This window comes from Polyergus mexicanus, unplaced genomic scaffold, assembly GCF_030449975.1.
Source record: "Polyergus mexicanus isolate NDT 795.1 unplaced genomic scaffold, iyPolMexi1.0 SCAF_1, whole genome shotgun sequence".
Taxonomy (NCBI): Eukaryota; Metazoa; Arthropoda; class Insecta; order Hymenoptera; family Formicidae; genus Polyergus; species Polyergus mexicanus.
The window spans coordinates 11,330,099-11,355,751 of record NW_027223321.1 but is presented as its reverse complement, the minus strand read 5'-3'; the positions used below and the strand labels follow the sequence as shown (position 1 = coordinate 11,355,751).

General features: G+C 36.8%; 2 protein-coding genes across 13 annotated transcripts in view; one reads left to right on the top strand and one right to left on the bottom strand.

Moving 5' to 3' along the window:
- Hdac4 (histone deacetylase 4) overlaps window positions 1-25,653 on the bottom strand; it is a 96,271-nt gene that overhangs the window by 53,038 nt on the left and 17,580 nt on the right. For 5 of the 12 annotated variants that reach the window (XM_070299088.1, XM_070299091.1, XM_070299026.1 and 2 more), the window contains exon 3: window positions 5,257-5,331. The exons of 2 other annotated variants lie outside the window; for them this stretch is intronic. The gene's annotated coding sequence lies outside the window, so the exon portion shown is untranslated. Of the gene's footprint in view, window positions 1-735; window positions 824-5,256; window positions 5,332-8,581; window positions 8,666-25,653 lie in introns of those variants that run through there. 5 more of the 12 variants (XM_070299051.1, XM_070299033.1, XM_070299045.1 and 2 more) reach the window with 4 other exon arrangements.
- LOC138934943 (uncharacterized) lies at window positions 562-25,608 on the top strand. Its single transcript, XM_070299101.1, has 4 exons — window positions 562-714; window positions 23,139-23,623; window positions 24,343-24,621; window positions 25,300-25,608. The coding sequence occupies exons 2-4, from the start codon at window positions 23,207-23,209 to the stop codon at window positions 25,543-25,545; spliced, it is 942 nt and encodes a 313-aa protein (XP_070155202.1). The 5' UTR covers window positions 562-714; window positions 23,139-23,206; the 3' UTR covers window positions 25,546-25,608.

Genomic DNA, 25,653 nt, shown 5'->3' with positions numbered 1-25,653 from the left:
TATTCACATTTTCGACACGTTCATCCTGAGATCTATTACGCATTTGTTAGACTGTGACTGTTCGATTTTCACGTCACGTGGACGCGAAACGTGATCTTGAAATTCGACAAATAAAAGTCAAAATCAATTGACAGCATGGCAGACTCACGGTAAACAGTCGGCATTCGATGAACATCGACGTTTGTATCGCCGTTGAAAAGTTTGATTATTATCAGCATGCAAAACGCCATGCAGTCTGTTTACACCGCGATGGGGATTCATTAATATTTCAATATCTAAATAAACATAAATCTTTAATAAAAGAGTTATAGCCGCGCTATTAATGAGAGAAAGAAGAGCGAATGGAAGGGGCTACGTCTTCGTTTTATGCTCCAGCAGCGCGATACGTACTCTCGATATATGATTTATCCGGCAAAGATGTTCTCTCTCTCTCTCTCTCTCTCTCTCTCTCTCTCTCTTCCTCGATGTTTCAAGAGCGGCGCGAAAAAAACGCAGATTGCGTAGCGCGCCCGAGTGTCGAGTGAACGGGAAGACGAGCGCGTAGAAGAGAACGCGGTTTGAATTTTGCGCTTATAGATCTTCGTACGAGAAACGCAACGGCCAGTAACAGCGAACTCTCTCATCGCTCATTGCGACACATCGCTGCGAAATCGCGAAAATATGGCGGCCGATACGGCCGCCCGCCGCGCGTTCACGAACGAGGAAAAATAAAAAGTAAGCAGTTTGTTTATTTACCTGTTACGCGATGTTCGTCGTATTTTCCGTCTCTTCGTAATTCCCAGTTGCGAGAAAGATGGAGATCGCGATGGAGAAGAAAGGCGACAGACGGACGAAAGACTCGAATTACACTACCGACCGCGTTCTCCGTCCTCTCTCTCTCTCTCTCTCTTTCTCCTCCTCGGAATTACTTGACTTTTCGCACACGCTCCGTCGTCTCACACGCGAACGACCACACCGCGTGAAACGACGCGGAATGTCATCGACTGTGACAGCACACACCGAGACGCAATACGCGCACCGCGGTTGCCCGAACGGCGTACGCTACGTCGTTACTATACCCGAGAGATGACACGCTAGTGACTGCTGTTACGCGAAACGAAGGTCGCGTCGACGGGCGCGAAACGAACGACAACCGTAGCAGCAACGAAGAAACGCGTCGCACGACAGACAAGAGCGAACTACACCGCCAGTCGCTTCGCGCGCTCCCCACTTCGCGCCTCTTTCTCTCACCCTCTCTCTCTTCCGCCCCACTACGTGCGCGCTCCGATCTTCTCTCTCTGCGTGCTGTCCGCGCCACCGCGCGGTCGCCGCCGTAGGTCCCCGATTATTTATAGAATCTCGGCATTGTTGTGTCCACGCGTTCCCCCGTGTCAGGATCGTCCCTCGCGACTTTATCGCCATGAATTACTCTCGCGAAAATTGCATAATTTTATACGATCTTAAATTTTATAAAAATTTTAATTTTACCAGAAAATTTAAAAAAATATTATCTACGTGATCTTTTAAATTATACAATTCAAATTTAATAACAATTATAAAAAATTTTTCTAAAATACTATATAGTATAATTCGAGTTTATTATTAATTATAAAAGTCTCTAAAAATTACTTTTATCAATAATTATAAATAAAATCATGACTCAAATATCCATATATCTATAATATATTATGTATCTTAGCATTAATAAGTCATGTATTTTCTTCATCATTATTTAATGAATTTACCTCACGACGTATAATATTCGTATAAACAAACGTATAATTATCTTACGCATATATATATAGGACTTTATTGTGTAAATTAAAAAGGTTATCTTTAAATATCGATAATTTTTATCTTTGGCGCGTTCCCAAAATAACTCTTTTATCTCCCTTTTATCCCCCTCTTTTATTTCCTAACTTGAGAATATTGTGTACGCAAGCAAAATAAGTAATTGTAAATATTCGTGACACGTGTCCAATGCAAACGTCCCGTGCAAATGACGCAAGGATCGAACGAGGAGCAATGCAAACGTGCGCTACGATAACGTGGGCGAACTCGGTACGTACGTCATTCTATTCAATTGTTTCCTCGTCATAAATAGATGGGCCCGATTAATCACCGACGAGCAAAAGCCCAGGGGCTCGCCTTATATTACACGATAGAAAAATCGATATTTTCTTCGCGGCCGATATTTATATCCCAATCAGTTATATCCTCCCCCTCGGGTACATCTATCTACGTGAGAGACGCGTAATATGTCCACCAACGTAATACTTGATTAACATTTACCGCTATCATCTAAGGATCATCTACCGTTAACGTTCTAACGCATCAAGCGCCATAGTGTTTAACGTTATACCTGTATCGTTGAAAGATTATACGTTGCTAATTTTATGCGTCATATCGATAAAATTTAATCGGCGAAATTAAAAAAAGAAACATTTTTAAAAGAGCTTTCAATTTTGCGTGAAATTTTTTCATTAGAAACAAAATTTTCCTATATAATCTTGCAATTATTTCTATGCAAATAAATTTTTATTATAGTCTTCAATTAATCTGCGCAGTCTTATTGAAATAAATTGTATCTATGTAATACACACACATACATTTTGTTCCAGTGTTCCAGTGTTAAATCTGAAAATGATTGCATTAATCTAGAATTTTACATAAAGAGAATAGCCGTGTTAATTTTCGCTAATCGTCCCTTAGAAAATCTGCAACTTGCATAGAAAGCATGTTTCAATATGAAAATTATATAGTAATCTGAATCAGATTAAAAATGCATTGCGCACTATCGGAAGTTCGTGGGTGCTGCGGCTGGCTGCTCCCGGAAGTTCTCTTATCGCGAGCCCTTTGTTTTCTCCGCTTTAATTCACCGAAATCGTACAATAATCACCGACCGCGTCACCGGCGTTAATGACACTGCACAGATTACGCTTATCGAATCGTACGGTCATAGTACGGGGAAGAAAAAAATAGTAGACGTAGACATATCATATTATAGCCATTGAAGTTTCCAGCCTGATATTATATAAATAAAATTTTATAATGTGTGTATGAATTTATGTACGTACGTACAGATAAATTTTATAAATGTATGTAGCGAAAAAAGTAGAGCTTCTCTCACATTCATAGTACAACTTCAAACTATCTCAGAATTTGTAACTTTAATTGTTTAGTAATAAATTTTTATATTAATTTTTCTCAAAAGCAATTATATAAATAATATATAAAATATTACTCTTTATATACATATAATAATATATAAAATGTTACTCTTTATATATAATAATATGAATATAAATATTATTCTTTCAAAAAATTCAACATCTTACATATTCAAAATTTAAATTAAAAATTAAAAAATTATCGAAATATTTAATGTTACTTATTAAAAAATTAACATAAAAAATAAATAATTTATCTTCCAAAAAAATTATAAGATAAACACACACACACACAATTTTAGGAAATTCTGTCTATTATAATCCAATATAACATCTAACAAATAGGTTGAATCAGACAGAAATCTATTTGTCAATATTTCCTTTACCGTATCATTGGTAAGCCGAACAAACAGAATCAGTATTATTTCGCTCGTTCTTGGATTAATCATGTCACTGCGCAGATTGACATTTGATCCGAGATCGTGCTCTCTGACGCAATCTCGGCGGTGCGCGCGTGCGCGGTTATAGCAGTACCAATTTGCATTTTGCAAAAAAGGACGACGAACAGAATGTGTCGTTGCCGAAAAATTCAACGTCGAACATCGCGATGTGAGTAATGCTTCAAAGTTGCCAAAACGATTGAATGAGGAAACGTGTGACGAAATATCATTAGAGAAAGTGTAATTTCTTATAAACATAAAAAAAGTTTTTTACGCGTTTCTAATCATCATTAATAAACGTAACGATCATTCTCGCATATCTCGTATATCTTTGTAAGATTACAAAGTCAAATTAAAAAAAAAAAAAAAAAAAAAAAATGAAGAACATGAGATATTCTTTTACATGATTCTTTTTGACACATAGAAAATGTGCTTAACTTTAGGCGTCCATTATGCTTGTATTTTGAGTTTGAAGTATATTCTTTTCTTTGTAATGTAAAGACAAACTAAAGAACTATTTATATGAACTATCTACATATATTCCAAACTTACTCCTTGTAAGTTTCCCTGAAAGGAAAATTCGTTTATGTCATGTTTATATCTAATTCCTTCTCTATTTCATATTTTACAATCAATATGCGTCATGTTTGGAAAATGCGGCTCCGGCACGATCTCCTATTCTGTTAACCACAGGTGGTTTCCTTCAGAAAGTCGCGGACGGATGATCTCCGCGATAATGAACGACTCGACTGTAAAGTATTGTAAAGCAAAGGAGAAAAGTCAGTCGTCCTCTGCGACGAGTCCCTCGCGGTGTAATATCACGCATCCCGCCTGCCTTTGACGTGTGCGGTTCTTTCCCGTGAATCTAATTCGAACAACGGTGGAATTTTTTTTTCTCAGCCGCCGGCTAAAAAAACAGAGCCATCTCCCAATCACGTGCCACCTTCCAAAAATAGCAGACAAGGTCACGTTAAGCGGGTTTCCCCTCGTCCACCACCAACCCTCACCGCCACCCGTCCTAAAATTTATCGATCCATTGGCTTGGATACCGTTAACACATCGCTCAATTGAAAACTAACATTTCATGAATATCAATTGTTAAGCGAACAAGATGGATAGAAAAGCATCAATGGTTCGTTCTAGTTGAAACATTCAGTGAAACTGTAGTCAAGCCTTTTTTTCTTTATAAAAAGAAAAAAGTTCTCTCGAAAACATTTAAAACAATTTACAATTTATAAAGCCACGTACATATTTTAATATTTTGTTGCGTTATTCTAATGCATAGTTTTATTAAAATTGAAGATTTCAGTTTTAAAAGCAAACGTCTAAGCTTTATATATAATGTCGAGCTATGATAATAAAAATTATTGAAATATTTTTATTTTTATACTTTATGATAAAGAAATATTATTTTCGGGCAATAAATAGTTTCGAAAAAGAATATTCTCTCTCTCTTTTCTTTCACGTGCTGGTGGAGACGAGGTAGCGAAGTACAATAATTTCAATAATATATACGAAACATGTATAGCGATGTATTTTTATAATTTGTGCGAAAGATGATGCAGCAAGTCAGGCGGTTCTAATATATTCAGAGTTTCTCGTTTGCTTCGGGTTATTTATAGCGGATCGCTCGATATGATGTACTGATTTTATTTTTAGCTGCTTACCTAGCTACGGCCCTTTTATCCCTTCGGCATGACACCCTCGTGACAGCTGAGCACGCGAAAATTGCCAATATTTACCTGCGAAAAAAGTAAATCTTTTGAAACTATGCATTGAAAAAATAATACGCAATCGGTAAACATGTTTATACAGTATCTGAGATGGATCAATCTTTATTGGAATATTTTTTTTTCCCCCCGAGACGAATTTCAGGAAATGAAATCGATATTTAATACCGACCATTATAAACATAGTTATAAAAATAGTTTATAAAAAATTATTACACACACGGTATATTGTAAAAACGTACAATTATTTACAGTGAGAAAACATGTTAAAAAGTTTTGTAAATATTTATTAAAAAATATTTAATAAAAAAACAGTTTGCGTGCACATATCACGTTATAAATCGATTCTTTATAAATGTCAGGTAAGTTTTTTCATCAGTAATAAATAGCGATTTATAGAAAAAAATATGTAATGTACAAAATATTTCTTCTCTTTTATCAAGAAATTATTTTTTGTAGAAGATTCGCTTTTTTATAATTAATTAATGACTATCGTAATTTCGATGAGCTCAACATTTTTAATATTATAGATCGGCAAAAGTTGTACTTTCTATGAGAAATTAGCGCGTTTTTGTTGACGGAAAGAACATGTACGTTCTCTCTGGCTAAATCTTAGACGGAAAGCGCAAAGTTCAACGGGACTCTCGGTAGGTTCATGTGAGAAAACCAGACACAAGGATCGCATCGAGCTGTCTCGATCTCAGCATGAGGTCGTTCGGAGCGTATAAATACGCGTCTTTAAAAAGCCGACCGTTCCGCTTTTAAAAAACCGCGTATCGTAGACGACTCGTTCTCGGGGTGGCTCGTGTTTCTACGAAGTGTTACTTTACTCCGTGGAAAATGAAAAGAACGTTATAAATTATGATATAGCTAATTTACAATACGCAATCTATCGTTTTTAAGAGCAGCATAAAAGAGAGATTTATAAAAATGTCCAATAAAAAATCCATTTTTTTTTTATTTGGGATAAAATATTTTCCATCATTCTAGAGCAAAAATAAGGAGTATTTATGACATGTCATTTTACAAAATAAATTTTTATTTTTATTTAGACCTGAATATATATATTTAGAACAGGTTTGGTGTAGCATTGTATTCCTTTTTAAATAATACTACATCTGAAATGGCCGTCTGAATTGGCAAAATTGATTATTGTGCAAGACAGTATAACGGGACGTAAAGTATCGCATAGGGAACAGCTTGGTTAGGCGGGCACACTCTCTCTTCCTCGCGGTAATACAGCCGACACATGTGTGTACTAGTACGAAAATAGTGACCGGCTCGTTCGAAAATACCGACCGCTAAAAATACGGACAAAAATAAACGTCCACACGTGTGAAAACACGCATTAATATTCGCCGCTCATCCGACGGGCCGACGTTTCCATGCCACTGTATAGCGAAAGAGAGGCCCGTCCGAGCGCGGGTGGCAGACAAAGATGGACACGCGTAAGCTCGACAAAAAAAAAAAAAAAAAAAGGAGAGAGTATAAAAATCTAACGGTGGTGAGCGAAGCGAGGAGAACGAAGGATGAAGCGTGAGAAGAGGCGGGAAAAGGCGGTAAAGTGCAGTGAGCCTTGCTCAAGCATCTTTAAACAAATTTTCTTTCATCGTGCCGATACCCACGCGCTGTCTTAAACTACAAAAATAGACTCGGAATCGCGTCCTAAATTCCTCGAGTCGTTTCCCGATTACCAAAATACGTAAAGATTAGTTGGTGATGAATGTGTTGGATTATATTTTAGAATATGCACGTTAAAAACGTATAAAAACATCTTTCATAATGATTTTTGGAGAAATTACATTGGATAAAATTATTATTATCAGACAATTGGCCGCAAGAATTTATACCTTCTTTATAAAAAGATTTCGTTTGTAGACCGAGACCAAAATTTGAGAAATAATGTAGCGAAATGATACAAATACCAAAGATTGTCATTTTTTCCAAAAATAATAAAGAAAAACATGCTTAAAAATTATTAATATATTTCTCATTATAATATATATTTTCTAAAAGTCTGAATATATTTTAGAAACAATTCTCTTGTATGATATATTCCTATTCGTGCCATTAGCGACACATTGCGACTTTTATGAAACGATAAATAAACTCGATAATTTTTTTTTAAGTACGTAAAAAGTAATAAAAAAAACTATATCTTATTTATTGGGTTTAAAATAAAAGTAGAGAGAAAAGAACTCTTCTCTTGTATATTACTGCTATTTGGCATGAGAACTTCGAATTTGATAACCTTTTTGAAAATACGAATCGAGAGATCTATGAGGAAAATAAGGAAATTTCGCATTCGCGGCACTTGTATCATTCATCATGATTACTCCTCGATTCTCGGTTGCGAGATACGCGCGTGTATGAAAGCCTGCGGATCTGACAGAAAAATCGCCAAGCGAGAGAGCAGCCTGGCGCCACCGTGACAGCGTGAGGTGGCGCCCGCGCCGTTTTCTGACTCACGACGAAAAAGACGACACACACACACACAATGCGACGAGAAGAAGGGTGGCCCGTCGCCCGCCCCTCATGCGCGATCGTGATGTTGCCAGGGGTAACTCCGATATTTCGCGCGCGTGACCCATAATCGCGCAAAATGCGCCAGTGCGTCATCCCCGCATCGGACAGTTCACGGGGCGATCTTGATATTGTAACATTAATTAACACTTAAAGATAAATATTTAACAAAAAAAAAAAAAAAAGTGAAGGTGAAAATATTATTGATTAAAAATATGCGAAATTGTATCATTGTCACAAAATATCTGATCGCTCTGGAAAATTAATTTTTTTTCCACGTATAAATAAAATATGTCAAAACTATAAACATATATCTCGTATTTATCAAGATCATTTTACGCTTATGTATGAAAATAAAATATGTTGCTATTATAAAAAATTGTGCATTTATACAATTACATAACGCAATTTCAAGTAAACGAAGATGAATATATTAAAATCTTCAAATAAGATTTCGATTCTGAGAGTTTAAGTTTTGTTTTATATGTTTGTCTGTGTAAACGACAATAATTAATCTCACCTGATGTAATCTCATGATTAACGATGCGAAAAGAGATCAATAACTATGTGAAGAAAAAATTTGATTATTACCTCTACTACTAAACGCATATCTATTTTTTATTCAAAGCAGGTTCTTTCTCTCTCTCTCTCTCTTAAATATAAAGCGTTGTCATAGCTACATGCATTATTCTATATAATACGTCTTGACGCGAAAGACAGTAATGAAAAAATAACTTACTAGATACAATAGCATGAAAGAACTGTTCCAAGATAATTTGCTAAATTTCTTTGATGGTAAAAAAATGAAGCGAACAGATCACCCACTTTCCCTTGGCTTCTCGTGCTCTCGTGCACTCCATCAACGCGGATCCATCCATTCGCGACGACGGCCGTCAGCGCCGTCATCGTCGTAGATTAACAGGTAGAGAGCGTTTTGCCACTCCCGCCGTTCGATCTGTCAGCCGGGGTGAGGAAGGGCGGTGCGAATGCGGACGAGGGGAAGATGCGGAGAGCCCGAGCTATTTATAGCATCATAGGTCTTTCGTGGGAGGATCGAGTGGGACGAGGCTGCGCGACAACCGGCGGCAGCGGCGACAGTGGTGGCGGGTAGGGAGGTGGAAACGTGTCAGGGGTGGTGTTCGAGGAATCCAAGGGAGAGGAGACGGCAGTCTAGGGTCTTCGAGAAGAAGGGGAAAGCGCAAGAGCGAGAGAGGGCGAAGCTGGTGAGAGGCAAGGTGGTGAAGGTAAGAGCGAAGAGGAAAGCAAAGGGCAAAGAGAGACGAGGAGAGGTGATAGTCCCTATAAATAGAACCGGCATTCAGCCCATGGACTCATCTAGGGTGACCTTTGCGAAAGAAAGAGAAGAAAGAAAAAGAAAGAGAGAAAGAGATGCAACGTCGACTTACAGGACGCTATTAAGCTAGGTTATTGGTTCAATCCCTCGTCTCCTCCTTTTCTATCTTTCTCCTTGGGTTGGGCGCCACCGGCCGCGAATCTGGGTTATGTTTACTACCCCCTTCCCGTTCCCCGTGGCGACCGTGTCGACGGCGCCGCTGCCACTTTCCTCGCGCGAAAACGCGCTGCGACACGCATCTCCTGGGTGCACGCATGTGTATCTCCTTTCTCGCGCATGTATATTTTCCGTTACAAAAGTAAACCAAGCATTAGCTTGTCCGAAATAAAAAAAATATGTGCTCGTAAGCAGTCGATTCATTATTTACAGAGAAATGGCTTTTCTCACTAATTATATATATCCCTAAAATATAATTCTATTAAATCTTCTTGGAAAATATATTTCTTATCCTTCCTATTTCCTTCCGGGAGTCAAAATCATAGGGAGTCATTTTTAATTTGAAATTTTATAATCTTTCATTTTTCTCCTAGATGTATATAAACCTCACCTTTTTTTAATCATTTTTTGTGAAATCCTTAGATACGGATTTTTCACTTATTACGACGACATACATATCATAATTTTCCCATCCTATATGCATTCTTTAGAAATATCGATTTACTAACAAAAGAAGTTTATATTTTTATATGAAAGTAATCAAATTATATTAAAAGTATTAAATATTCAAGCTATGGTATTAAATATTTGGGAAAAGTTATTATTTTCTATATCGTATGTAATTTGTAAGTAAAATATAAATCATCGAGAGAGAGAGAGAGAGAGAGAGAGAAAATATATTTTCCAGAATAATTATAAAAAGAAGAATAGATTTTAGTGAAAAACTTTATGAATTTAAGATAGAAATTATTGAGTCTTCGTATATGGTTACGAAATATTAAGTTCAAAATTCGCAAAGGTTTGCCGAATCACGAAAGAAACAGAATGATTCGAAACGAGAGTAAATACAAAAATAAAGCGCCGATGGAAAAAAAAAAAACATCGACGGAACGAACTTTGATTACCGATCTTTCCACCATGGAAGGAACGATCGCTTTGATCAGTGGCCGGGAGCACCAAAGTAAATACACGATATAATATGTCGAGATCAAAGCAGCCATTCCTGCTAAAGAAAGCAAAAGTCTAATCAAATTAAGCCGATATTATGTATCATAATTAAAAAAAACTATTTTAATCATCAGTAATTCAATATATTTCATAATAATGACGTTCGTAGTTTCTTACATCTTACGCTTCCAGCTTATATTTTTACGTCCCGCTTTGCAGCATTACAATAGAAGTCGATACGGACCCTATCATACTTAAACGAATACTCGAAACATGCATTGCAGAAGCGTTATAACGGAATAATTTTAATTAATATTGTTCGCAATACGATTATATATATTCCGTTTTGTATATTAAGCAAATATAGAACACCTGGATTAAATTAAACGTGGAGGTATTTTTAATTAAAATTTGATATTTCAATACAGTAATGGCCTTTTTCTTTTAATTTGCTCAGAATAAAAATTAATCTATTATTAAGTTATTTAATTTTCAAATTTTTAAAGATCGATCTTTCCAAATCTTTCTTTTTCTCAGATTCATTTTTTGAATTCTATCGAGAAAAAAAAAAAGAAAAAAAAATTAATGAAATAACTTTCAATCCTTTTAATCACTGGCCGAGATCAATTGGCACAAAAAACTTATTGTCAACCGCACCGTGTTAATCATACGAAACTCTCGATGGCGAAACGGAAGTTATTGTGCGCGATGACTAAATTTGCGTCGAGCAACCTGTCAATCTTTCGTCGGTCGCGAAGCTTTGGCCAAACGCATTCCACGGAATTGAGCATAATTTGTGCCAAACTTACGAGACTAACATTAGTCTTATTTCTCCGGATGCGGACGCCCGCGAAACAACCATTTTGGATTTCGGCTTCGTCGTAAGAAGAATCGTTCTTGTCCATTACAAATAGATTCGTATTAATATAACTCATGCTTCGTGCTAAATGTAGCCCCCTTGATACTCAGCCCGAAATAACATATGCGATCTTTATGTAAGAAAACTCGGACGACCGTATTTAGCATTAAATGTGAGATGCAAATATAGATCGCAATTTGAAAAAAATCGAAATATCCCGATGAAAATCGAACTTATATTTAGAAAGTACAGCGATATCTCTCTCAAAATAATACGTGTACAATAAAATTAAATTTTCTTTACAAATAAAAAGAGAAATATTTTTCATTTATCATAGAAGTTATAATGTTGTTGAATTTGCCGAGGTTCTAAAACAACCTCCTGTATGCGTATGTATCACCGCATAAAAGAGTAATAAACGTCCGGCGCCATCACGTTGAAGTATCTTTGGCAGTTTAAAAATATTTCATTGCTATCTCGATAAGAGTTAAATTTATTGAAATGCCCCACTTGGATAAGATTTAGAGGTACAATTTCGCGCTACGAATTGCATTAAACCCGGGGGAGACAGGGAGTGAAAGAGGAAGGAGATGGCGACGCCTATATTTTTCATCGCGTATTGAAAACATTTTATCCATGAAAAATGCAGCAAAGAGTAACGCGGGACGAGTAATCGATGACAAGATTGGTCGGTGCAGCAACGGACGAAAATAGAAACGTGCGCGATCGATCGGCGTGTTTTTCAGGCTGCGCTTTCGCCGTGAATTCAAATTTTTATGAGCACGTATCTCTAGCGATAACTTTTAATGTCACGAGCAATTGCACATTGCCGCGGATATATATGTCACTTGCATGGCTTCTCCGTGGAAGAAGCTCCATGCGATTACAAACACATCTGCAGAATATAGCGATGAACGCGATGACTTTTTCGTTTACGATACATTATCAATCGATATAATCCGTTATTATCTCTCGTCCACATGATTCGCCCTGAGATTCTTTAATATCTCTCGCGCGATAAGTAACGAAGTAACTAACGTTTCACGTGAGACTTTTGCGCGCCATAAATGTCAATGAAATTTTCTCCATATTATTCGTTTACCACGAATAATAGCAATTTATCGAAAAAATATCCAAACTCATCGTAACATATGGTCGCGCATCGATGAGTGTAAAAAGATATCGCGATATCTCTATCGAAAGGATGATGCTGCGCGATGACTTCTTTCTCGCGTATATTTCTTCGAAAACGAAGAAATGGACGGAACCAGCAACGAGCGAGCGGCAGTAGAAGCAGCAGCCCAGCCCTACCACTATTACCATTAACTACCCGCACACGAACACGCGGCAGCCTGTAACAGAATTAGCGCGGGCACAATGCGAACCCGCCTTCGCTCGAGAAAATAGAATTGGCGGACTACCAAAGCCGAGTCTTGAATAGATTTCAACTATATGGATCCTCCTTCGCCCTCTCTTCTCCCTCGCTCGCTCATTTGGCCATCGTCTCCTCTCCCGTCCATCCCTCGCGGCCTTTGTGCGACGTAACGTGTCCTCATCGTTATTGTACTCGTTACGCGTGCGAATTGATACTACAATAAAAAAATCGGGGGAGAAGTTGCATTAATCCTAAACTAACGATACGACGATACACGTTAACGTGCAGAATGAAACGATACTTGTACCGATCCACGACATTTTTTACTACCAACAATACCTGTTAATATTCTTATAATATTCAGATCTTATGCATATAAAAATGTATTTAATAATATATGAAAAAAATCAAAGTTAAAATAGTACAGAAAGAACGACAGAAGGTTGTCATAACATGTGTAGAAAAAATAAATAGATCTAGAATTAATCATTTCAATGCTGTTATTTCCATTTCGCTCATCTTGTATAATATTTCTCTGATAAATTGCGACAAATATTTGTTATATATGATAGAAATTAATTGTTAACAACAACTGGAAACGAGTCGACAAACGGCAGTATTCGGCATTCGGTTCGAGAACAACATCATCGGAGAGAGAGAGAAAGAGATAGAGATAGAAAGATATATTGAGAGAGAGAGAGAGAGAACAGCTCGAGCTGCGAGGCGCTATAGAAAGGGCGAAAATAAATGGTGTCGACGAAAATAAACGCGCGGGCGCTATTTTGTGTGTGCATCTCGACAGCCGCGTCGGTATTAACGCCAATGTGTACGGTCGATTGTGTGCATGCGCGCGCGGTATGCGGCAAATTCGCTAATCCTACCCCGAGTACGTCGAGAGAAGCACGCCGTTCGCGTGTAATCCGTGCCGGTGTTCCGAATATTCGAGGCTAGGCGGCTCGTCCGAATAACGCGTCGATCCGTCCGTATTATATCGACGGCTAGCGATACATCTGCGATGTTTCGAAAATAGAGATCGTTTCTTTTTAATTTTTTTTTTTTTTTTTTTTTTTAATCTTCGAACACATTGATATCAGAAATATTGTATTAATATATCGACCTGCATCTCGATCTCTCAAAGAAGATTATTTAATAATAATAATATAATTATATTTCTGTAATTATGCGTGTTGTGTATTTCTTATTTTCAAGAAATTAATATTGAGTATAAAAATGTTTTATGTGATATATGAAATTACATATTATTTTCGTAATAAGTATACGTAAATTTTTATCTCTATATATATTGCAACGGTAAAAAGATAAAATAGTTCTTAATTTATCAATAATTTTAATATTTCCTTAATGTTTTAGTATTTACTATTTTTAATATTTAATATTGTAATAGCTATTTAAGAGCATTTTTATATAAAGATGTATATTTAAATCGCATATATATAAAATTTCTTAAAAATATAGTCCGATTTAATTTCATTGCATTTTCTCTACTTTGAGAGGAATTGATCATAGATGAACAGAACTGTTATATTTTACATTACATACATATAGAGCTTTTTTTTATGTCAACGCAGAAAGTGTAAATAAATCTGAATTTTAAAAATTTTGTTGCATTTTTGTGGAATTAAATTCGTTTAAGTTTAATGTAAAGTTTTAAAATTGACCGAGTTAACGATTAGTATATTCGGTAGTTTGTTTCCGCGCGTTTCCACGCGAGACACGAAAACAAGGACGATTCCATAGAAGAAGTCAAAGATGTCTCACCGGGGAATACGAGCGCTCCATTGATTTTGCCATCGAGATTTCTCCCGTTCTTGTCCACGATACCGACCGTAATGCGAGCACCGTACACTAGTGCGTCCGACCTACTTTTCAAAGAAAACTTACTTCTTTCTAAACGATCGTGCAGAAAGTATAACCACTGTTACCATATCGGTGCAATCCTTATCGTTATCTAACAAGGAGAAATATGTATCATGCGGATGAGAGCTCACAAATTGATAAATTGTGTAGAAAAGTTTTAAAAAATTATTTACCATTTTTATATAAATCATTAGACTTAATGAAGGGAAACCGTTCACGCGATATGCATCGTATACCGGAGTCCCAGCAGTTTCTAAATCGCGTGCAACGCGTGTACGCGTTAATCCATCATCGAGAGACCTTGACCTTCCTATACCCATCGCCGTAGGAAGGGCGTCCTTTCGCGATCTAATCTCTGCGCAAGTCTAAGCATGCTTGCCTAACAAAATTCCATCTTGCTTGCATTTCCACTCGGTGGGCATATCTACATGGAAATTTCAGTAATCTCGAGCATGAAAAAATGTTGTAGAATAATTTTATTCACAGGAACACCGATCAATTTAAATATCTTCAAGAGATTGTTAAAGGGAATAAGAAAAAGATGATAGACGATAGCCTTCTCATAACTTGGTAATATACTTGGTAGCTTGCGCATAAATTACTCGAGATCCAAAATTACTAAAGATCCTGGAAAGTTACTATTCGTCTTCGAGTCATACATAAAAAATGCCAATCCCACTCCCTATTTTTTCCATCATCTCCATTTAAAATGTAACAAATTGCGAAAGTTTACTAGAGAAAGTTGCTGGTTTCCGGTTTCTAGTTTCCGTGAAAAATTAAAATCCAATTTATTAATTTAGGAAAAATATAAAATAATTAAACAAACAGAAAATTAGAAATTATTTCATTAAATTATTTCATAAAAAAGATCGAAATTTTAAGACCAACTGATTTGGCATATTTTGATTCGTTGATCCGTATGAGAAGACGGAATGACTTAATTTTTTTCAGCGTTAAATTATTATGCGCGTGATACGATTATATTCGAATTTTTAGAATTCTTTGAAAATTTTTCGAATTTTCTCAATATTAGGAAAAAAAAATATATATATATTTAGACAAGACGATTAAATGTCCCGAGTGTTGATGGGAAAATTGGGTAATCATAAATACAAGCTGTGAGCATATATATAGGATAAAAATCACAAGTTACGTTATTAAACCAAGGTTGAATAGTATATCTCGTATCCTAGAATATCCGAATAAAATTATTCCTTTCTTTACGACGGTCTGCTATATTTGGCGGGAAGCTTATCGTTTATTAAAAAATAGTACAAAGACAGTTGCACGTGTTCGCTTGTTTTATTAATAGCGTTCGACCAGACTTTGCCGATAATCAAGAGTTTATCCGTCGTAAAAAAAAAAGTTACCGTCGTTATGCGACTTAAAATAACCCTCAAGACTTTCTCGAATCCGATAAGTTGTTTTTATTCACAGACATAATCGAGTATAGCTAGATATATGTATGACAGTTAATATAAATGACGGATAATTTCAAATTAATATATACACACACACACACACACACATGCTCAGACTAACTTCGTCTACACGTCTTATTAATATTTTCCACCTACATTGAAAATTCGATGTGTCCGCGACACACGTTCTCATCTTTCAAAAATATATTTGCAACAGATGGATAACGATCGAGTCGCCTTTGGCGAATCCGAATTACCGCCGAGTGTATTCGTTATTATTTGTGTAAAAAATTTCGCGAAGAACGCGCGCTCGTCTTTCATAGCGAAGACAGCTGAAAATAGCTATCTCTTGTCTGCCCCCCCATCTACCCTGAAGACGGTTTTTCTTTTCGCACGGCTAGGGCGAATCGATGGGAATCGACGAGCGCGCCGCTCGAATCTAGGTAAGTCGATGTTTCTTCGCGAATAATCCGCCCGCGTATACCTCTTCGCGTATTCACGTATGCGTATCCATGTACGTGTATGCGCGCATACATAAACATACACACATACACAAATAGCTCTTCTACCTGTATATATTTCCGTACGTCCACGCGGGACACGAGCGCGTGCAGGACAAGGGGTCGAATGGCGGGGTGGATGGAAGCGCGAAAACGGTGCGCGCGCGCGGGGGCGCGACGAAGGTACGAGAGTGTTATATAAATAGAAGCGGTCAATGCTGCTATGGGAACACTACACACAGCCACGCGAGCCGGGAGGGGGAGTAAGCGAGAGGGAAAAAGGGGATGGACGGGGATGGTGATTGAAACACCTCACTCCCAATTCATTAGTTCGCGTTTAACGTGTACTTGAGCACTTGATATGACGCATGAATTAAATCAAAAATACAAGTTAAATGTTACCTAAATATGATAAAAAGACATTATATTAAATTATAATATATATTTATATAAAAGACAAATTTTTTATTTTGTGACTAGTACCATTTATTAATTTCATGTGGCTTACGAGATTAATTTGCCGAATAAACATTCGACGGTTTATCTCAGCTTTCGATTGTTGACCTTTCTCTCTCGTGGAGTTAAATTAATTTCGGCCGACTTAATAAGCCAATGTATTTCGTTAAGTGTTATCACAGTAGCGTAATAATCAATTTTGTTTGAGTTAACTTCTTAGATATTATAAAAATAATGTATTCTGCTTTATTTGAAGAATTATGCAAAAAATTGCCGCAAAATGCTCTTTTATAATATTAAATTGGTCTCGATATAAAATCGAATTAAGGATATCTTTCGTCGGTTTCGAATAAAGTATAGCCACATCTATTTTTCATAACGCGAATATACAAAGCGACTATATTCCAGGCGGAGAGGGGTCGATCGTGCCATAAGTTTGTCTCCATTTTATTTAAATGGCTGTACCGGAGTTTCCAGACGAAACTCATATTTCTCGCTTACGCGGTTCGCTTTAAAATTTTAGGAATCATGTTCTTACGTAAAAGATTTATTTATATTTCGTACACTTCCGGAACAACGCTAAGCGCGCATCTGCATCGATCGAATATCGTCTCGTTTTGCGACATTTCATTCTTTCTCCGCCGCTCTCTCGGGAGACGAAACGGAAAATAGCACGTCGCGTCGCAAGCGACATAAAATGCCGCTCTATATTCCTGTCTCTCTCTCTCTCTCTCTCTCTCTTTGTTGCTCTTGCGAGAGCAACTCCAGGAAGTTTGCATGCAACGTGTGAGCGAGCATCGAGAGAGCACATTTGTTTCCTGCACGGGCCCTACCTGTACACGCGCTTATACGTCGCTTACACACGAGCACGCATTTTCGTAGTAGCCACACAACAGCTGACTTTACGTCTCCCCGCATATCCGTCGATCGTTATAACCGCGCTAAATATACGAGCCGCTAACGCGCGCGCGAAGGCTCCATTAGGGGCCAATAAATTTCACGTCCGACAGGAGAACGATATTGCGCGGGACCGAGAGCGACAATATTCCGCAAACAGTACAATATTAACAGCTCGTAATTTATTCGAAAATATAGATATAATAAAATCAATAATTCTATTTTATCCCATCGCGAAATGTAAGAATACATGACAATCGCCTAAATTTATAAATAATGAAATAATATTATATTAAATAGCTGTGCGACAAATATCTATATTACTATCATAAATCTACTACTGTCATAAAAAATTTAATTACTGATCATGATTTATATAATAATTATTTTGATGGGATATAGAATGGCTTTTTAAATTCGTCGCTCTTCTTATATAATTACAAAATTTAACTAATCAATTTAGAATTGATTCTATTGGGTATAAAAGCTTAATAAATTCTAAGAATAGGTCATAATGATAATCGATTAAAGAACTTCGTTGAATCAATTAATTATAAAATCTATGAATAATCTAAAATTAAAAGATATAAATAAATGAATAAGAGATTTCAAAGTAATTATTTACGTTAAACTAATTATTATGTTTAATTATAACGAATAAGATTTCAAAGCGACTATTTATGCTTAATCAATTATTATATATAATTATACATTCAATCTCTTCTAATTATGTTTATTACAATCATCTACTCTCACTGCGCAAGAACGGAGAGAACAGCATGTGTTTAATAGTTTGAGTACAAAGTGCAACGATGGTTTCGCGTTCCACGGTCGATCTTTACGATGTGTTTCCTACGACACCGTCCTGTATAGAGGAACGACATAAATAGCGTTATCGTGAGCGCTCACACCGCAGCCGATAAGGGCGAATGGATTTTGCCATCCATCCATCGACGGGCGCGCGACGATTTTTCGCGGGATGACCGCCGAGAGCTCGCCCTGCTATTTTTAGTGCCACGTTCATTAAGAATAATCTAACCGCGAATAAAAAGATGTAAGTAGAACAGACTCGATAAGCCGGCCGGCCGATAAAGATGTCGCACGACACGAGCTCCGCTCGAGGACGAATTGATCCGTTTTTATCGCCGCCGCGTTTTATTTCGGAATTACAAGTTATTTGCTCGAATTAATTTAGAAGACGGACAGAGAGAAAGAGAGAGAATCAAAACTTCACCAAAAAAAAAAAAAAAAAAAGTAGAAAACGATCATGGCGAGAAGGGCATATAAAAGAGCGAAAAAAAGATTCACAAATAAGGAAAGACATGCATATAGCTGCTTATTATTTTCTGATAATAAAAAAAAAAAATTAATTTCAAATTGTTAACAAATTTATTTCGTAAAAATGTGATTAACTCATGCTGCTAACTTTTCCTGTTTCTGTTGTTGTTGTTGTTTTTCCTCCCCCCCTCCCAGAAAGATTGACAAAGTCATCAAGAAAAAATTGTCATTTACAAATATTCATAATATTCAAAATAGAGATATATAATATATATATATATATATATATATATATATATATATATACTTTGTATATTTTTCAAATAAATATTACTTTACACATTTCGCGTAAATATAGATAAATAATAATTAAATTACTTCGAATAAAGAGAGAGGAAAAAATAATAAGTAATTTAATAAACTAGATAATTCTAGTATACTTTATTTTTCTTTTCAACTTTTCAACTAATGCTACAAAATACAGACAGGACGGCAACGTCGCCGCGTATAGACAATCTGATATCGAGATAGGGTGCATTCCCGAGGAAAGAGAATTCCAATAATCATCGTCTGTAAGGAAATAATTAATCGCGTCTGTAAAATTGCAGATTGCGCGCGAATAGCCGAGATTACGCGGCGAGAATAGGAGAGATTGCCGATATGAGAGGGGAAACCGCGGCAAGATATCGTCTTTGGTCGTCGGTGTCGATCGATACTATCCTATCTATTATTAGACGAGTAACGGCATACGGATCGTTATTATTATTATGCGAAATGTATTTGTAGTTGACTCGCGAACGACGACGACGAAGTCAGTTCTATTTCAACCGCGAAAATTATGGCTCGTCCGTTAAGAGAGCCAGCTCTTGAAAATACAAGTAGACACTCTCTTCTAAGACGGAACAAAGAAGATGATATAAAGAGCGGTGGGATATGCGAAACTCGATCGGCAAACTAATCATTGAACTTCCGTTGAACGGAATTAAATCTCGCAAAATCACTCAATCGCATCGTCCTCGACACGCATTAATAATGAAACGCGCTCGGTCTCGAGGTATCGCGATAATTTCGCTCCTTCCTTCGATTTTCCTTCCCTCCCTCGTCGCCTACGGAAAAACACTTTTAACGCGCCCGGAATTATTGACCGCAATGAGAATCAAGCCGATCAATCGACGCTGGTTCGATCGCTGCGAGGATTACATATTTTTTTTTTTTTTTGTTTCCACGATCCCCTTCTTTTCCGCGAACAAAGATGTCCCGCGAGAAAATAAATGGAGAACGCGACCATACATAAATTATTCAACGGTGTATTGACCGTCACGCCGCGAGACCACGATATATACCAACACTATATTATCTATCTATATCCCGTGGAGGATATAAATTATGCAAGACGATACGGCATGATGATTTTCAAACGTATCTTTCTTTCGCGTCGATGTGCTTAAACCTCGAAAATAAACGATCCTCGTCGCGACGAAGATTCGGCTCGCATCGATTTTCAATCAACCGCAATCTGCGCCGTTTCTGGAAAGGAACGAACGGGCGAATTAATTATGTACCGGACCGTCTAACTTCGGTCCGACGGTTATTCGTTGTCGCTGAGTGACCGCGCGATGTGATGAATTGGATGGGAATCGAATCGAGAGCGGAAGCCCTAAAACTTAATTCCCCTGTGGCTCCAACATTATTTCGATACAACGTCTCGCGCGTGTACGTTGTACATTTTTTTTTTTTTATATTCGTATCAAAAATTCTATAATTGCGGATCTTTATAGATAAGTTTAATCAATATAAAAGAATCGTAAAGATAAAGTAGAGATGGGAAGTAGCGGGGAATTGTACTATTAATATATTTCGTTGTGATAAATAAGATTATCGTCTTCTCTTCGAAAAAGGAAGATAAACGATTTATTTTTAGAACAGCTTGTGAATAAATATTTCTTTTCTTTAGTAAAAAGAGATGCAAAATATATTGTAATAAACATGTCGCGCCATCTGATGATATAAATATAAAAGAACATTGTTGTAGAAAAAATATTTACCATTGGTAAAAAAATCTCCAAAGTATGACAAAGAATAGTCGCAGCAAAAGAGAAAAAAGGATATCAACCCTCCGTTAATCGCAATATTTTTCATCCATAAATATCGCTTTGTATCTCACATTAATTTTCCCATTATTTTCTTTTATTTTTTGAAACAATGTTTTTTTTTTAAGATTCTTGGCTAATGGACCAAGCACTAAAGTATATAAAAAAACAGCGAAGAAAAATATATTGTAGCCTGAACCTGTATCCATTGGACATAACGGAGGGTTAATTAAAGCGCGGAAATAGCTGAGAAAAAATTTTAGGAGGTGAAAATTGACAGCACGGAAAAGTCATGCGATTGCGTTCGGCATGGAATTTGGAAAAAAAAAAGAGAGAAAGATAGAGATGCGTTTTAGGAGCAGCGTGTAACGCCGAAAAGCAGCCTCGGGAAACGTTAATAAGGGGAGTTAACGCGTGGCGCGGATAATCGTAAAACGCGGCGGCCGAAATCTCTTCTCGCGCCGTAAGTGCGCGTATACGAGCCGGCGGGAAAGTTCTTTGGAAAGATTATTCTCGAGTCAGCAGGATGCGCCTTCGGCCATTACAGCGTTCGTCGGTGCGTGTGCATGCGCAGGCACGCAACGCATCCACAAACACACGCGCGATGTAACCGCGCGCCAATATGCGCATGCATAATGCCAAGCATAACCGAGTGGTTTATTTATAACGCGGTGCGGAAATACACCCGGTTTGTGCCTTTATTGTAAAACGTCGTTGTGTAACGGCGTTGTGTAACATAATTGCACGATAGTATGATAGGCGACGATAATATGCACTTATCTCTCTCTCTCTCTCTCTACCCTTTCCTTCTCATTTTTTACCTTCCTTCTTCTATTCTAAGAATTCGCGACACCTGAATCCGGAGATACGCAATGACAGTAACGACAGGAAATGTCAATTTTCGACGTAACATCAGAGACGCCCTCGTCTCTTCGTGAATCATGACGTTTTTACGCGATCGACAGGAGTCTCGCATGCAGTGATTGATCTACGATATAAACGCGACGTCCGAATTAATTTGATCCGATCACTTCGATTGGTTCTGTATTGTTTCGTTCCCGATGTCTCGTAAAATAAACCAAGTATTGTCAATGGTGACATAGGCTGTCAATGATTTTATGCGATCGAATTTATCAAGGTAAAAATTGTAGAACGAAAAACACAAAGCTCAAAATATTGAACGCACTTTGTCCTTGCACGATATTAAAGAGATTAGATACTAGCATGTTGTGTAAATATAATAGCATTACTTGCAAGTTAACGTTGAAATATGTAGGAAAATGAATTCGAATTTTCTCTATATCTTCTATCTCTCAAGTATTTCTAAAAATTACACATCACCCAATACAAGCAGAATCTGTTCTCGATAAGATACAATTGTGACATTTCAATGAAAATGTTACGCAGTCACTTTTTCGCAATGAAAAAGTTATAAATACACACATAACAAATAAATACTCGATGAAAGTCGATTGCATCTTGTCTAAATGGTTGCCCACGCTTGAGTTTTCGAAAATGGCACGAAGCGGATCCGATGTCTTTTTACTCGTAGGTGGCCCCTTGAACAAGGGTGCCACTCGAAACATTAGCCAAGCCGAGTATTTACGATACTGGGACGCGAATATATCTAATTATAGACCGTTGCAACATCCTCTCTCAGCGTATGCGCTCTGTACTCTGCTGTATAGTGGGTGTAATCCGGCATACCGTAAATTGATAGATGTACGAAACAATCTCTTCCTCTCTTATCGACTCGTATTGACCCGATTATTCGGCGATCCGACTTTTCATCAATTCTAAACATTTATCGAAAAAGAAAAGTGTGAAATTAATTATCGTGGAATTATTATTATTTTTTTTTTTTTTTTTTATAATGTTATAATGTGAAGAAACCCTCATTGCGGCATAATTATTACTTGAAGCTAGTGGTAATCCATATTCAATCTTTTCGCTAATTATTTCTGACAAAAAATTCGTACATTTTTATATTTTTTTATCTATTAATAATCTATTAATTTATTTACTTTTTTCCGATATCAATAGGTACTTTCTATACATTATGCGAACATCCTATATATCCGCAGATCTTCAACTCGCTGCATCGATCGTCTCTGTGAAAGACTGTCGTTCTGAAAAAAAAAAAGAAAAAAAAATGGCTACGCTTTTGACGCGAAACTATTTTCCATTACGAACGAAACGCGATTCTAATCGACAGCAATCCGACCGAGTTTACACGTGGTGCAAAGATATTGGGTGGTCGCGTGGATGGAAGGGGATCCTGAAGAACAGTCTGGGCGTGCTGGTGGGTGTGGGTGCCACCTGCGGGGGACTTTTATATTTCCTGGACCGATCGGTCCGAGCCGGTGAACACGTCGCGCACCTGCCAAGGTATCCCTGGGACTTCGAAGGCTTCCTCACATCCCTGGACCATTCGGCCGTGCGGCGCGGCTGGCAAGTCTACAGAACCGCGTGTTACACGTGCCACAGTCTGCGCTACGTACGATTCATGGATTTGATCGACGTATCGCATACGGAGGACGAGGTCAAGGCCATCGCCGCCGACTACGAGGTAGATGGTAGGCCTGAATTTATTTCGCGGGCCGGACTCGCGTATTTTCGACGTAGGCGGTTCTTTGCCATCTCCTCGCGTAGCTCTCTCGTAATTGACTTCGGACTCCCCTTCATACGACGACGTATAATTCAATTACAAGCTGGCTTGCCAGAAATGTTCTCCGTCCACGCAAAAATGAAATTAACTAGTATTTCGTGTAGTGTGAGTTATATGTTTCTGCCCGGTATTATCAACAACAATGTTTACGAAGCATTCAATTACTTATTAATTAAATGTTTCAAACAAGTCTCCCAATTTTTCTCAGCAACAATAAAGTAAAAACAAGAGGACAGTATATATAAAAATAAATTATCTTGTAGCTTGCGTATTATCAAAAAAGAATATAAATAATAATATATGTATTTCCGAAAGAATGTTTCAAAATTTAAAAAAAAAAAAATTGTCAACCATTTTATCTATATTTTGTGAGCCACTATATATTATATGCTATCTATTATATAATACAAGATTATTCAACGAAGTTAATCAATGGTTTCTATATATCAAATGATATTTTTTATTTATCGTCTCTTTAATATTAAAAAATTAATATAAAAAATATTAAATTAACAAATCTTCAATTAAATCTTCAGAGTTTTTATTTTATCGATATATATATATATATATATATATATATATATATATATATATATATATATATATATCAAACTATACAGATTCAAGATGGACCAGACGAAGAGGGAAACTATTATACAAGATCTGGAAAATTGTCCGACTTATTGCCACTTCCTTATCCGAACGATGAAGCAGCCAGGGCGGCCAACTTCGGCGCTTATCCACCGGATATGACCTACTTTATTTTCAGCAAATGGAACGGTAGGAATTATTTGTTTTCCTTGCTAACGGGATGGATGGAACCGCCAGCAGGTATATCTTTGACCGACCAGCAATATTTCAATGCCTATTTTCCCGGAAATGTAATCGGGATGGGACAGGTAAATATTATTCTGTACATTTTTACACCGAGTCCGAAAAAATTTCGTATCTTCGTATTCGTATTCTTTCATCTACAAAATTTTCAATACAGTTGATGTAAAATAATATTTGAAAAGATTTCACCAACCATCGTTATTATTTCCGCTAGATCTTTAATAATATATTTATAGATATTTTTGTAATTTTTAGATTAAAATTTTACTTAAAGTTTTATTTAAAATGAAATAAAAAAACATTTATATTTCTATCATTAAATCATCTTAATATTTGAAAATCTCAGATTTTAATAACTTTTTTTGCTAAAGAAAGATCATTCGTGTCAAAAAGAGAAAGAGAAATAGTAAGGAAAAGATAGGTAACCGCGAAATAAGCAAATAATGGAAGATATGATAATATGATCTAGTCTAGTATATGACATGATGTTTACAGACTCAATAAGTATCCACCAAATTATTCCCGTAAATTGATTTATTCGTCATAAATTTGAGATGAGAATGCTATATGTAATCATTATGCAGAATTTTATTTTATTGAAAGAGACATTTATTCGTGTATTTACATTATTAATATTTATTTTAATAATTAATTCTTTTAGATCAAATTGAAATTTTAATCGCGCGCTCTAATACTCTTCGATAACTGTATTACAATATATTATAACATAGAATCGTGTTCAGATGCTAATCGAAGGAGCGGTGGATTATGACGACGGTACCCCGGCGACGACGTCGCAAATGGCGAAAGATCTAGTTCAATTTTTAAGCTGGACGTCTTCGCAAAATTTTGACGCACGCAAACAGATGTTCATCAGAATAGTGGGAATCTCGTTTATAGCGTGGGCTTCGATTGTTCACTATATGAGGTATACTTGGTCGATATTGAGGAGCAGACAAATCGCATACATACCCAAGGAAAAATATTAAGAAACATTCTAGGCAACAGATACCTAACTCGAATCTAAATGAGGAAAATTATTTACTGATATAGAAAAGAAATAGGTAAGTAGAATCATGTCAAATCTTTCATCCAGA